The 13012-nt window shown below is 35.5% G+C and overlaps 1 protein-coding gene across 1 annotated transcript in view; it reads left to right on the plus strand.

Annotated features, from left to right (window-relative positions):
• The window catches only part of TBCA (tubulin folding cofactor A), a 97773-nt gene extending 88511 nt beyond the window's left edge, over nt 1–9262 (plus strand). The window contains exons 3-4 of the mRNA XM_025892559.2: nt 6831–6917; nt 9008–9262. Coding sequence (XP_025748344.2) covers nt 6831–6917; nt 9008–9088 — 168 coding nt within the window. The 3' untranslated portion in view covers nt 9089–9262. The remainder of the gene's footprint in view (nt 1–6830; nt 6918–9007) is intronic.
• Nucleotides 9263–13012: the final 3750 nt, after the last annotated feature.

The raw sequence follows: 13012 nt of genomic DNA on the forward strand, positions 1-13012 counted from the left end.
TTGTTTCTCTCTCTTTTTCTCAGCCTCTTTATTTTCCATCATTTGGTCTTCTATATCGCTGATTCTCTCTTCTGCCTCATTTATCCTAGCAGTTAGTGCCCCCATTTTTGATTGCACCTCATCAATAGCCTTTTTTGATTTCGATTTGGTTAGATTTTAGTTCTTTTATTTCTCCAGAAAGGGTTTCTCTAATAACTTCCACGCTTTTTTCAAGCCCAGCTAGTATCTTTAAAGTCATGATTCTGAACTCTAGGTCCGACATCATACTAATGTCCGTATTGAGCAGGTCCCTGGCTGACGGTACTACCTCTTGTTCTTTTTGCTGAGGTGATTTCTTTCGTCTTGTCATTTTGTCCAGAGGAGAATAGATGACTGAGAGAACAAAATGCTAACAGGTTTACAACATCCCCAGCAAATATACTGTATACAAATCAGAAAAGACCTGAAACCCGGGGAAAAGAAAGGGAAAGAAAGAAAAAAGAAAGAGAAAAAAAAAAGGAAAAAAAAAAAGGATAAAAACAAAAACAGAACAAAGAAAAACAGAATGTGATCAAATATGATCAGGCTAGTGCATAGATCAGTGCCACACACACTAGATTTTGGGCGTATTTTGGTCTATTAGAAAAAAGTGCCTCCTAAAATTTTAAAGGAAGAAAGACATATATGTACAAAATAAGGGTTGATACAATGAAGGGATGGAAGATGACTGTAAAGATGAAAATTATAGAAGATTTTATAAAAGGACTTGGTAAGATAAGTTGTTTGAAAAAAGAAAGAAGATTTAAGAAAAAAAAAAAAAGGAAAAAGGGAGAGAATGTGATCAGGCAGGAGACTAGAACAAAGCCATACACTAGTGATTTAGGGTATATTTTGATCTTTTAGAAGAAACTGTACCCCAAAATTTTAAAGAGAGAACAACTTATATATATATGCCAAAAATAAGGGTAACTACTATGAAGGGATAAAATATGACTCTAAAAATGAAAAATAAAAAATGTTTTTTTTTTTAAAAAAGGGATTGATAGGATGTTGGTTGAAAAAGGGAAAAAGAAAAATAAGAAAAAACAGTCAACAAAAATTAACTTTGATGAAATAATGGATCATGGTAAAAAAAAAAAAAAAAAAAAAAAGCCATGAATCTATGTGCAGTATTTCCCTAGCGCTGGAGTTCTCCCATTCTCCTTGATCGATCAACTTGGTCTTGGCTTGCTGGCTGTTTGTGCTGATCTTCTGGGGGAGGGGCCTGTTGCTGTGGTTTCCAAATGTCTTTGCCGGAGGCGGAATTGCCCCGCCCTTGTCGGTCCGGGCTAAGGAAGCTGCTCCGGTTTGTTCTCAGGAGCTTTTGTTCCCTGCAAGCTCTCGGTACAGCTTTGGAGGACCAGGGCAGAAATGGTGGCCTCCCAATCTCCACCCGGAGGAGCTGAGAACTCGGGGCCCCGCTCCTCAGTGTGTCCCCAGAGAAAAGCAGTCACTCCCATGTCCCCAGTCTCCGGCCGCACTCCGTGCTCACCCGGCCTGTGATGGAGCATTGCTATCTCTGACACCTGACCCCGCACGGAGTCTCCAAACCCAGCAGATCCCTGCAGTGCGTTCCCGCACCGCTCCTCCCCGGGAAGGAAGGGGAGTCTCCCCGGATCTGCTGCTTGTTGGGTCCCTGCTGGGGGAGCCGTGCCCCGACTGGGCCGCAGATCACAGTTTATGGTAACCCCGAGCTGAGAGCCCGCGACTCTGCTCCGTCTCTGCAGCCGGCTTCCCCGCTCTGATACCTGGGAGCTCTCGCGCACTCAGGTACCCCCGGTCTCTCCGTGACCCCAAGGGTCCTGAGACCACACTGTCCCGGGAGGATTCCACCCCTCGCTTAGCTACTGCAGCAACGTCCCTCCGCCGAGCCAACTTCTAAAAGGTCCGATTTTGTGCTCCGCGGCTCTATCACTTGCCAGAAGCGGCCGGCGGAGGCCCCTCCCCCGCCGTCTATCCTCCCGAATATCGCCTCGGATTCACTTCTCTGCACGCCCTACCTTCCAGTAAGTGGTCGCTTCTCTGTTCAGAGAGTTGTTGCTACTCTCCTGTTCGATCTCCTGTTGAGTTCGTAGGTGTTCAGAATGGTTTGATCCCTATTCAGCTGAATTCCTGAGACCAGACGAAATCTAGGTCTCCTACTCCTCCACCATCTTGCTCCGCCCCTTATTTAAATTCTTTTATTTAATATTTAAATTTGTTGAGATTTTTGTTTGTTTTGTTGTTGTTGTTGTTGTTGTTTGACCCAGGCTATGGTATAGTGCAATGAATGTTTTTGGGGTTTTGTTGTTGTTTTTTAAGATTTATTTATTTATTAGAGAGAGAGTGCGCTTGCAAGTTGGGGGGAGGGGCAGAGGGAGAGACTCTTTCAAGCAGACTCCACACTGAGCATGTAGCCTAACACAGGGCTCAGTCCCACAGCCTATGAGATCGTGACCTGAGCTGAAGCCAAGAATCAGATGCTTAGCCAACTGACCCACCCAGGGGCCCCTGCAATGAAGGTGTCATGGGTGCTTGAAAAGTATTTGTATTTTCCTTTCTTAGGCAGAGTGTTCTATAGGTGTCATTTACATCGTATTGGTTGATGGCATTATTCAGTTCTTTTATATCTTTGTTGATTTTTTTGATCTAATACTTCTACCACTTGTACCAGAGTGAGGCATTGAAATCCCCAGCTATATGTGTGGTTTTATCTCTCTCCTTTTAGCTTTATCAGTTTTTGTGTTATGTATTTTGAAGCTCTCTTGTTTAGTGCATCCACATTTAGGGATCACCATGTTTTTTTCTTGGTGAATTGGTCATTTTATTATTATGTAATACTCCTCTTTGTCTCTAATAATTTTTTTTTTTTGCTCTGAAGTCTGTCCAATATTAATATAAGTCACTTTTTAAAAAAAAATGTTTGCATGATACAACTCTTTGTGTCATTTTGCGTGAAGTAGGTTTCTTGTAGGCAGCATATAGTTGGGTCCAGTCTATGACTCTCTGTCTTTGGACTGGTGGATTTAGACCATTTATAAAACCTAAAATAATTATTGACATCTTAGGGTTTACGGACCCAGACTATTTTTTACTCATAGAATTCATTATATATCCTTATTCATTCAGCAATAACCAGAAAACACAAGTCAGATTCCTTCCTTCCTTCCTTCATTCCTTCCTGTCTTCCTTCCATCCATCCTTCAGAGCTTCTCACAGCATGACAACTGGGTCCTGAGAGAAGCATTTCCAAAATGTGAATAAGCATTTCAGGAGGCCCATGTGGAAACTGTAAGGCTTCTGAAGACTTAGCCTCGGGTCTTAATTTCTAGAAAGCCACTTCTGCCACATTCTATTGGTCACAGGCCCAACCCAAATGTAGTATGGGAGGCGACTACACAAGAGCAGGATCACTGGAGGCCTTCTTAGAGTCTGGCTACCACTATCACTCATTCATATGCTAGAGTTGAAATCTGAGTCATGGGTATAATTCAGACCGTATCAACTAGCTAGTCACTCTGAGACTCAACTTTCTCATTTGTAAATTGAGGAGCCTGCAGTAGATGACCACTTAGGTCCCTTCTGACTCTATGATTCTTCATTTGTTTCTCAGAGTGTCTTTATATCTTTTTTCCCCTGCCTTACTGAGGTATAGTTGACAGTCTAAAATTGTGTATATTTAAATTATGCAACTTGATGATTTGATAAATGTATTCTTTGTGAAATATTGACCATAACCAAGCTACTTAACATATCCATCACCTTATATACTTAACCATTTTCTCTCTCTTCAGATGGATTTCTTAACATGTGTATTAGCATATTACTATTTTACCTCTGTGTAAAAGGTGACTTAAGCATTGTTACAATAATCTCTGAACTACTCTAAAGCTCAGTTTGGCAAACTAATGCAGTTACCATTGGTTCCAGAGGCAGCCAATATCCAATATTAGAGTGCCTATAGATTATTTTAGCTATAGTCAATGGATCATTAAAGAAGCTAGAAATCTTATCTCAATTGAGCAGTAGCAAAGCAACTTAACATTGGCCAGATTATTTCACAGAACTCTTCTTTCTGAATAAAATGAAAATCTGCCAATTACGGCTTTTCCCTTCCAACTTATATACATTTGATTATAGAGGTAATCGATCAGATTTTATTTTGTAATTTATCTATTGTTATAATTTGAGCCTTGCTAAGCCTCCCCAAGCTTCCATTTTACCTGAATAACTTTCCCCCCAAAAAATCATAACTTGCTTTAAAAATAGTAAGACGTGAGTAGGACCACATCCTGTTCATTGTACCTTCCAATCTGTGCCAAGGTCCTGACTTAAACTCAGTCTTGTCATAATCAGCATTAGAATAAACTGAGAGTTTATTCAGATATTTTAGACAGAGTCCCCATTCATTTGAGTGACTCCTTCCCAAGGGGAACACTTTGAAAGATAATACTCATTACTTTAGTTCAGGTATTTTTGAGGGGTTTCTTTACTGTATAATCACACGTTATATATGGTCTTTTAAAATTATTCCTGACAGTTGTAATTCATTGTTACGAGGTAAAGTATATGTGGTTTATGGATTCCACATCAATGTACTGTATGCCTTTGGCTCCCAGTGGCATAGTCTTCTTGAAGCTGTCCCAAATGTTTATTTTCATGTTTATGCTCCTATACTGGAATGGGGGGCAGAAACCTTCTTTTATTCATCTTTGCATCCCCTGTACCTGGCATCCTCTAGATACCTAGTAAGCTTATTGAATGAATTGGGGCTGGTATATGGGTGAGACTGATCTTTGGCCCTAGTCACATCATAGTCCTGTATTGATAGATTGCATGAGGATTCTTGCTCTATGATAATGGATAGAATAATAATGAATGGAAGTTATTTTGGGCAGCATTGCTTAAAATTCATTTCATTGACAATACTAAAGATTTCTTTTTTTTCTTTTTTTTAAAGATTTTATTTATTTATTTGACAGAGACAGAGATAGCAAGAGCAGGAACACAAGCAGTGGGAGAGGGAGAAGCGGGCTTACCCCCGAGGAGGGAGCCCGATGTGGGGCTCGATCCCAGGACCCTGGGATCATGACCTGAGCTGAAGGCAGACGCTTAACGACTAAGCCACCCAGGCGCCCAGTACTAAAGCTTTCAAAAAACTTTTTACAAGTATACATTTTGACTTACCATGCTTTTGATCTTACTCTTTATATTCATTTCACCTTGTTTAATTCCTATAAGCTATTCTCAAGGAAGGTCCATAAGGAAGAAATATGAATCCTGTATCCAGTGAAATGTGCCTCTCACTGAAATTTCACATGTATTCATACTAACCAGATACATAAAAATAAAACATAAAAACAGTGATTGAATATCTAGGTATAGTATGATTAGCAGTGAAGTAAAGTCATGATCCTGTGTCTAAAGTTTTCATCCAGTGTGTTGTTAGTAATAGAAGTTCAACAATATAGGTTTTCACCTGAGAAAATAGATGTGGATAGAAAGCATCCTGTGTATTATGAGTCTGATTTTTTTTTACACTGTGAGTTATTACAAAACTGTTAGGGAAAGGAAGAACATACTGGGACTTACTAAAGTTTCTATTAAAATATAATATGATTACCATTAAGTTATGTCTTTCCTTTATTTTATGTGAGCTAAGGTAATAAAGCTTATTAGTAAAATTTCGGAATTTATACCCACTTAACCAAAGGTATTTGACCAAACACTATTTTTTGGAGATAAATGTTTAAATGATCTTTGTGTCTCTGAGAATAGTTTAAGGAGATAAAGCTTCCTACCACCTTAGGAAAAAGACTGATTTGAGGGACAACATCTGACACTAATTTATTTACCCTCCTACTGATTGGTTTCTCAGTGATTGATTTGATTTTTTTCTTTTATGATTTGATATTTTACAGTTCAGCTTTGAATGATGTATTTTAAGTCCAGAAATAGCCCCCAGAATAAATATTCTTGGGTTTAATTTTGTTGTGTCTGTCTTCAGGAGGAATAGGCAGAAGTTAGATTCAGGGGGTGCCAGGCTGGTAATTTGGCTCAAAGTGCATGGGGAGAATAATCTCTCTCCTTAAATGAAGCACAAGGATAAGTAATAACTTTTTATGCATGATAAGCATCAAAAATATGAACCTGCTGGTCTTTGCTTTTCATTTTTCTTTACCTCTGTCTTTCAGTGAGAACCTCCTGCAGTGTGCACACGATGTGATCAATAACTCAATAACTTTTTTCATGCAGTAATTATCTCCATGTGATATCTGAACACTGTTTTTCTTTATTACTCCGAAGATGCAGGAGATATTTATATAACCAGCTGATCCCATTTTGGATAAAGGTGCTTTGTGACAGCAGGAAGAATAGTTTATTTTAAATAGCCGTTTTAAATAAATGCTCTATGAAAAGCTTTTCCAGTTAATTTTCACTTAGCATGAGAAGGTGATTACCAAACGATTTAGAACTTGTACTTTGAATATTTAACAGTATGATAGTCATTCTTTCTAACTTCTAATAATCACAATTTAAATTAAAATATCGAACTTTTTTTTCAGATTTCATACATTCCTATTCGAACTTTTTTTTTTTAATGAGGAATTCTTAATCTCAGGAAACAAACTGAGGGTTGCTGGAGTGGTGGGGGTTGGGAGGGATGGGGTGGCTGGGTGATATTCGAACTATTTTTAAAAAATATTGAACTACTTAACATACCTATAATTTTTTCCTGGTTCCTCTAACTCACTTCAGATATTTACAGAGGGGTGAGCTAAACACATTAAGTTCTACTATCTCTGCTTGTCTCACGGAGATTTTCATTATAGGCAGAGATCCTGCAAGAGTCCCGGATGATGATCCCAGATTGCCAGCGCAGGTTGGAAGCAGCGTATACCGATCTTCTGCAGTTATTAGTAAGTATATTCTTCTCTGTGTTCTGTTTAAATGTTCTTTCAGTCTAATACATGGAAGGCCAAAATCTTAAGTATTCAATGCTGTAAACTAGTTAGGGACATATTTTGTTCACTTGCCCTGTGTATCAGTATATTTTAAAATAATTAATAGAGATTAAATTGTGTTTTAATTAACCTCCAGTAGAAGTACTATAACCAGCATGTTTATTCTGTTTATTTAAACTTAGTTAATTAAATATATTTGAGTTATTATGGTAGATATTCAGAGCCCGGACATTGTCCAGCAGTATCTTGAAATATTTAGTATTTATACAGAAAGATCTTTTTTTGGCACATTAAAGATAAGTAGACTATTTAAAATTTTAAAAGATCCAAATGTTTCAAATGAATTTGGGCCCTTATGAAAAGGATCCGGAATTCTTTTAGAGTCAAACTTTACTCAGTTTGAGAGGGAAAAACACCTTGTAATATAGGCAGTCCTTTCATATTAACTTGGAGCTGGATCACACTGTTAACTGTACTTGCTAATAAAATGCCTTGTGATACAGTGGCAGAATCATTTTATAAAAGATTCTAAAAACAATTAAGTCCCCTTATTTCTTTCTTAATGGAGATAACTGCATAATACTATATTCAAGCCAGTTGTTTTTGCTGTTTGATGGTAATTTGATGGATTCCAACATTTCCTTTACTAATCTCATTTTATGTTTCTGTTTCTTGAGCTAATATTAACTAGCTACTAGCTGTCTCATGATTCATAGTTGTGCCTTCTATAACAAAAATCTTGTGAGGCTTTCTCAGGATGATTATATGTATTCTTTGAAAAAGAATGACATTTGTTTTCCCACCAAAATAATATTAGGACTGTATCTGTAAGAAAAAACAAATAGAGATATGTTCACATTTTACTTTAATTTTGACACAGAACTCCATATTTAGATATAGGAACCTTTTAAAGTCAGGATAACTCTCCTTAACAGCCAAAAATAAAGCTGTGGTTTTGAAATAAAAGATAGAAATAATTACTATATTAAAATACTGAGACAGAGCACCATTTTTATTTACTGACAGCTTAAACGCTTTTTTCTCTCATGAATCTAGTAGCTGAAAAGGTAATAGAAATTGCTTGAAAAAAGTAATACTGTCTTTGGATGATATATTTGTGTGTATGGATGTATTCAACAATATTTCTACCCTCAAAGAGCTTACACTTAGTAACAGAGAACAGAGACATGTTTAGGTAGAAATTTTGCCTATAATCTGAGGTAAGCAAATTCTCACTCCTTTTGCTTTAAATTTTCGTGTTAAAGAAACAAACATACTTTATTCCCTCTGCTCTGTAACAGTATATCTCCAGCTTTTATTGACCTGACACGAATAACTGATCATAGCTTTATTATTTAAGTAAAGATCAAACAAAAGTTCATATGCAGAATAACTTAGATGATATTATTTCATTTATCTCTTAGCATAGTAGTATATTAGTAAGAGCTTTATGTATAAAGTATCAAGGAAAAACTCAGCCTTTAAATATAAAAAAATAAAAGATGTTAGCATTTTGTTTCCTTGTAGTATGATACATAATAATAAGCAGACAGTTCAGTTTTCTAATTCAGAGATTATACTTACCTCTGGTGTGATACCACTAGCCTTTTTTGTCATTGTGGGTAGTTGTAGGATCATTGTTGTCTGAATGTTATATATGTAACATTTTAGTAAAGCATCATTTTTAATTTTTAGTCCATTAATAATAGTCCTTTTTGTATGGTGACATGTTGACAAAATGAGAATAAATTTTTTTTCATTTTTCTGAGGTTTTAATTTAGTTACTTAATGCTAATAGCTTTAGATAACCCTGTTTTTCACTTATTCCATGAGAATGTTATACAGTGAAACAACAAAACCTGTTATTTCTTCTCTTACCTATAAGGAAAGAACAAAACTGTGTGAAATTATACACTGTTTAGATGAGGTTTAGAATCCTTTTTAATTTTTTGAGCTCTTTATATTGATGGTTTGTAATATTTGAGTAAATAACAGCACTGAAGTTTGAGAAGGATAAATCTAATTTTTATTATATTTCATTTCAGGAGAGTGAAAAAGACTTGGAAGAAACTGAGGAATATAAGGAAGCACGTTTAATATTGGATTCAGTAAAGTTAGAAGCCTGAAGTTTTTCTGTACAGGGTGTTTTTTGCATTAAATCTTGGCATCCATTCCACAATTCATTATTTTTGACCACTGCTGTATGTTCAACTAGTATGAGAATGCGATTCTTTTTATGCAGTTGCATATACTTTTCTTTGCCTCATTTAATGTGTCAAATAAATAAGTTCATCTAATAAGATTGTTTATTTCATACTTTATAAAATATTTTTAATTAACCTTACCATTAAATCATAGACATTTTTGATAATTAAAATCTGTTAGGTTCTCTTTGAAGTCTAGGTATTTTGCTTTATAAGTCTGGATTGAGTTAAAAATAGGATACCTTTTATTTTTAGATAAAAATCCAAATTTTGAATAGTTTATTCTGAATAGGGTACAACTCCCTCAAAAGAAAGGAAGAACTTCTCTGTGAATAAGGCCTCACATATTTATCCCTTCACAGTGAAAGTCTAACATTTCCATTACTGTTAACTAATGGAAACATTTAAATCTTTTTCCAGAAAGATAGATTTATACAAAAAACATCAAGGATTTAGATCTTCAAATAAGATTCTTATGAACAAAGAATTGAAATGTATTTTAAAGGAATAATAATGGTGTACTGGGAAGTGTTTAACAGATCTTCAAAATGGAAAGGGAGCATCTTACTTCTGTGGTATAAATACTCCTGCTGTGACTAATTTCAAGCTACTAACATGACATCACTGAGCCCAAGGTTGGGAAGATATGAGCCAGCTCCAGCATACACTGTCCATAGCCAGACCTGGATAATCTTGATTGATTGGAAAAGATTATCATTTTACCACAAAGTATTTTTCCAGTACAGTTGTAAACCAATTAATTACCTAAATCATTTGAGCTTATTTTCTTAAAAATACATGACAGCTCGTTTAGTTTTCTTCTCTTTCTTGAAAATGTGTATAAGCCTTGTATCATCAGCCTACCATGAGCAGTGATCTAATGAACTAAAATACTAATAATAGCATTTAAACTTTAAAACTCATAATTGAAAAAATAACAAAATCTGAATTTTTGCTGCTATGAGATACATACTCGTAGGGTAATTCATCTGATTTTGGAAGTCGCTAATGATCACTAGAAACCATAACATTTATTGAATCTGTCAAAAAGAGCAGAGAAGAGAAAAATAATACTATTCTTTCCTGCTGTTATTTCTAAAGGATACTCTGTTGTTTTAAAGCACAGAATCCATCATTTTTAAAATCTTTATACATGCAGAAAATTACTTCATCATAGCCTAACATACACCAGAAGCACTTCTAAGGTGAAATGTCATCATCTTAAAACATATTACATGCCTTTTTTAAAGTATATGAGGTGGGGGGGGGCGGAGTGAGAAAATAAGACCATAATTACAATGTAAAACTTTTACTAAGGCTTGCTTAATTAGAGATTTGAGTAGCAGGAGAATTAAAACTCTATAGATTATTTTGTGGTTGGTATTAAGCACCAGAATAGGTTGGCTTCTTGGGGTGGGAGTGGCATATTTAGTTTTCCAAGTAAGATACCATTTAAAGAAAGTATTTTACCATTTTTTTAATGTAAAAAATCTCATTTCAGCCTTCTGCCAAATACATAAATATCATATATATTCAAAGCAAAAAATATTGGTCCCTCCAGAAAAAATTCTGAAAGGGAATTTTTATAGCCAGGACCCAAATCTTGGTTGCTAAAAAAAAAATTATTTTCTTGCCAAAAAGCCTAGGAAAGAAAAAATTAACAAGGTAGATGAAAATAAATGTACCTTCAGAGAATTGCTATCTCAATTTTAGATTTCATACTGGATATCTCTCCAGACATTGATGAGAAGCAGCAAGAACCTTCACAGGCTTATTCCTGGAAGTTTTTGACATATTCCACTTCTGTTTTCATGGCCAGCAAGAGGCACAGGAAGTTAAGAACAGTTGTAATTCATTCAGTGTTAGCTTGTTTTTAAGCTTTTAGTTAAAACCTTACATCTGTAGGATAATAAGTAGAATTTTCCAAAAGTAACGTTGCCTTTTTCCCTCTCCAGTATCTGACCCCCAACCAACATGTAGCAGTTGCTCAGTAAATATTTGTAGAATAAGTGAAAAGCAAGAGGTAAAAACCTCTGGAGTCAGAGAAAGAATGCTGTGAAGGATACCATCACATCACAAACACACTTAATAATATTTTTACTGCAAACCTCAATAAGAAACATGTTTTCCATTGTGACCCAGTACCTACTTTTGGAGGTCTCTGTATACATAAAACAGTAAGTATCTTTAATATGTACAATTCTCAGTTGTTTTTTATTCTGTTTTTTTTAACAATGATTATGACCACCTGCTATTGGATTGTGAATAACACTACCCTAATACAATTATATAAAGTGCTTCTACTTAAAAGAATCGTCTCTTTGTGTCTCTCTCTATTTATGATAAGCAGTAATTGTTTATCCTATATATAAATAAGTAATAGTTTATAATACATATAAACTTGGGTCTCAGAGCAGTTGTCTCTGAATGTGTGCAGTTATACACGTAGCAGGTATAAAGTGTCATTGTAACATGTAATCATTTAATATTTGTTTGTTAGGTGCCCTTAGTCCTTGCACAGACTAATAATGGCTTTCATCGAGTAAACAGGCAAAACAAAGACAAGTGACAGAATCAAGCTGTAAACCTAACTTTTCTGTATTTTTCTGCATAGCAAAGGGCACATAATTTCTAAGGAAGTAAGAATGTGCATAGGATAAAGAAGTAGAAACATAACCTGTGGAATGAATTAAAGTAACCAAATCCAATGAATGTCATTGAGAGCATTTCCAAGTTCTAGCATTTTCCCTTGGACATTCTTGGCTAGTGAAGATTCAGTCCTAGTAAATGAAAGTACTCCACCAAAGTCCTGGACAGGAGCTTTGTGGCTGGGCTTCTGAGACATTTACATTTTGGGTGAGTGTTAACATTTCAAGAACGAGGCTGTCCTGTACCATAAGTTATGTAAACAGTTCCTTGGGAAGGAATGGAACTTGTATCAAGTTTAAAAAAAGTGCTAAAAGTGCACTTATGAGAAATGAAAGCTAGTTAAAACAATATATTTTAACGTTCATTTAACATTTCTTGATTTTCTGGTCAGAAACATTCAAAGCCCAATATTTAAAAGTCGTCTCTATGCCTACACCTGTGCACTGAATCACCTCCAAATTGAGCAGTCAAACCTGGTTAATCTAAATTACTTTGCAAACTTCATTACATTACTTGGCTTTTTAAAAATCCTATCAAATTTAATAAGGACATATCCTACAGCTGGTTATCACTTAAATCTTACTGTTTGGTCATTTAGATAAACCAAGGGCAGATTAATCCTTTCTCTGCAAGTTAGGGCCTTTAAATGTCAGTGTAAACTTGACATGTATATGAGCAAGAGCTGTAGAGCATTTGGCATTAAAGGGTTAATCAGATCATTTAGTCCTTGAGACTCTTTTGAGTGCTTTTAGCTGGAAAGAAATTGAATGGTTGAGAAATGGTGCACTATGAAACAAGTTATAAGTATTAGTGTACTTGAAATTTTGAAGAGTGCTTCATAAAAATCTATATTGCACTCCACTGTCCATCTTACTGCTCTTATAATACGAGAGGCCTTTGTTCATGTATTGGACTGTTGCGCTGAAGGTATAATTAATTTACAAGACAGTAGATCAAAACTTTATATTTTGTTTCTTGCTTTGTGTTGACTGCTGGATAGTTGACAAGGTTCTTTTAAAGTCTTGGGAATATATGTCATAAGAGGTTAATATTTTTAATACACAAAGAGCCCTTTCAAATTAATAAAAAATCCCTACTATGAGAAATAAAGGATAGAAACACAAGTCATAAAAGAAGAAATACAAATGGATAGGTTTTTCAAAAATGTTTCACTTCAGTAATAATCAAATTCCGATC

This window comes from Callorhinus ursinus, unplaced genomic scaffold, assembly GCF_003265705.2.
Source record: "Callorhinus ursinus isolate GAN/ISIS: 27379988/994484 unplaced genomic scaffold, GSC_fseal_2.0 scaffold23, whole genome shotgun sequence".
NCBI classification, from domain to species: domain Eukaryota; kingdom Metazoa; phylum Chordata; class Mammalia; order Carnivora; family Otariidae; genus Callorhinus; species Callorhinus ursinus.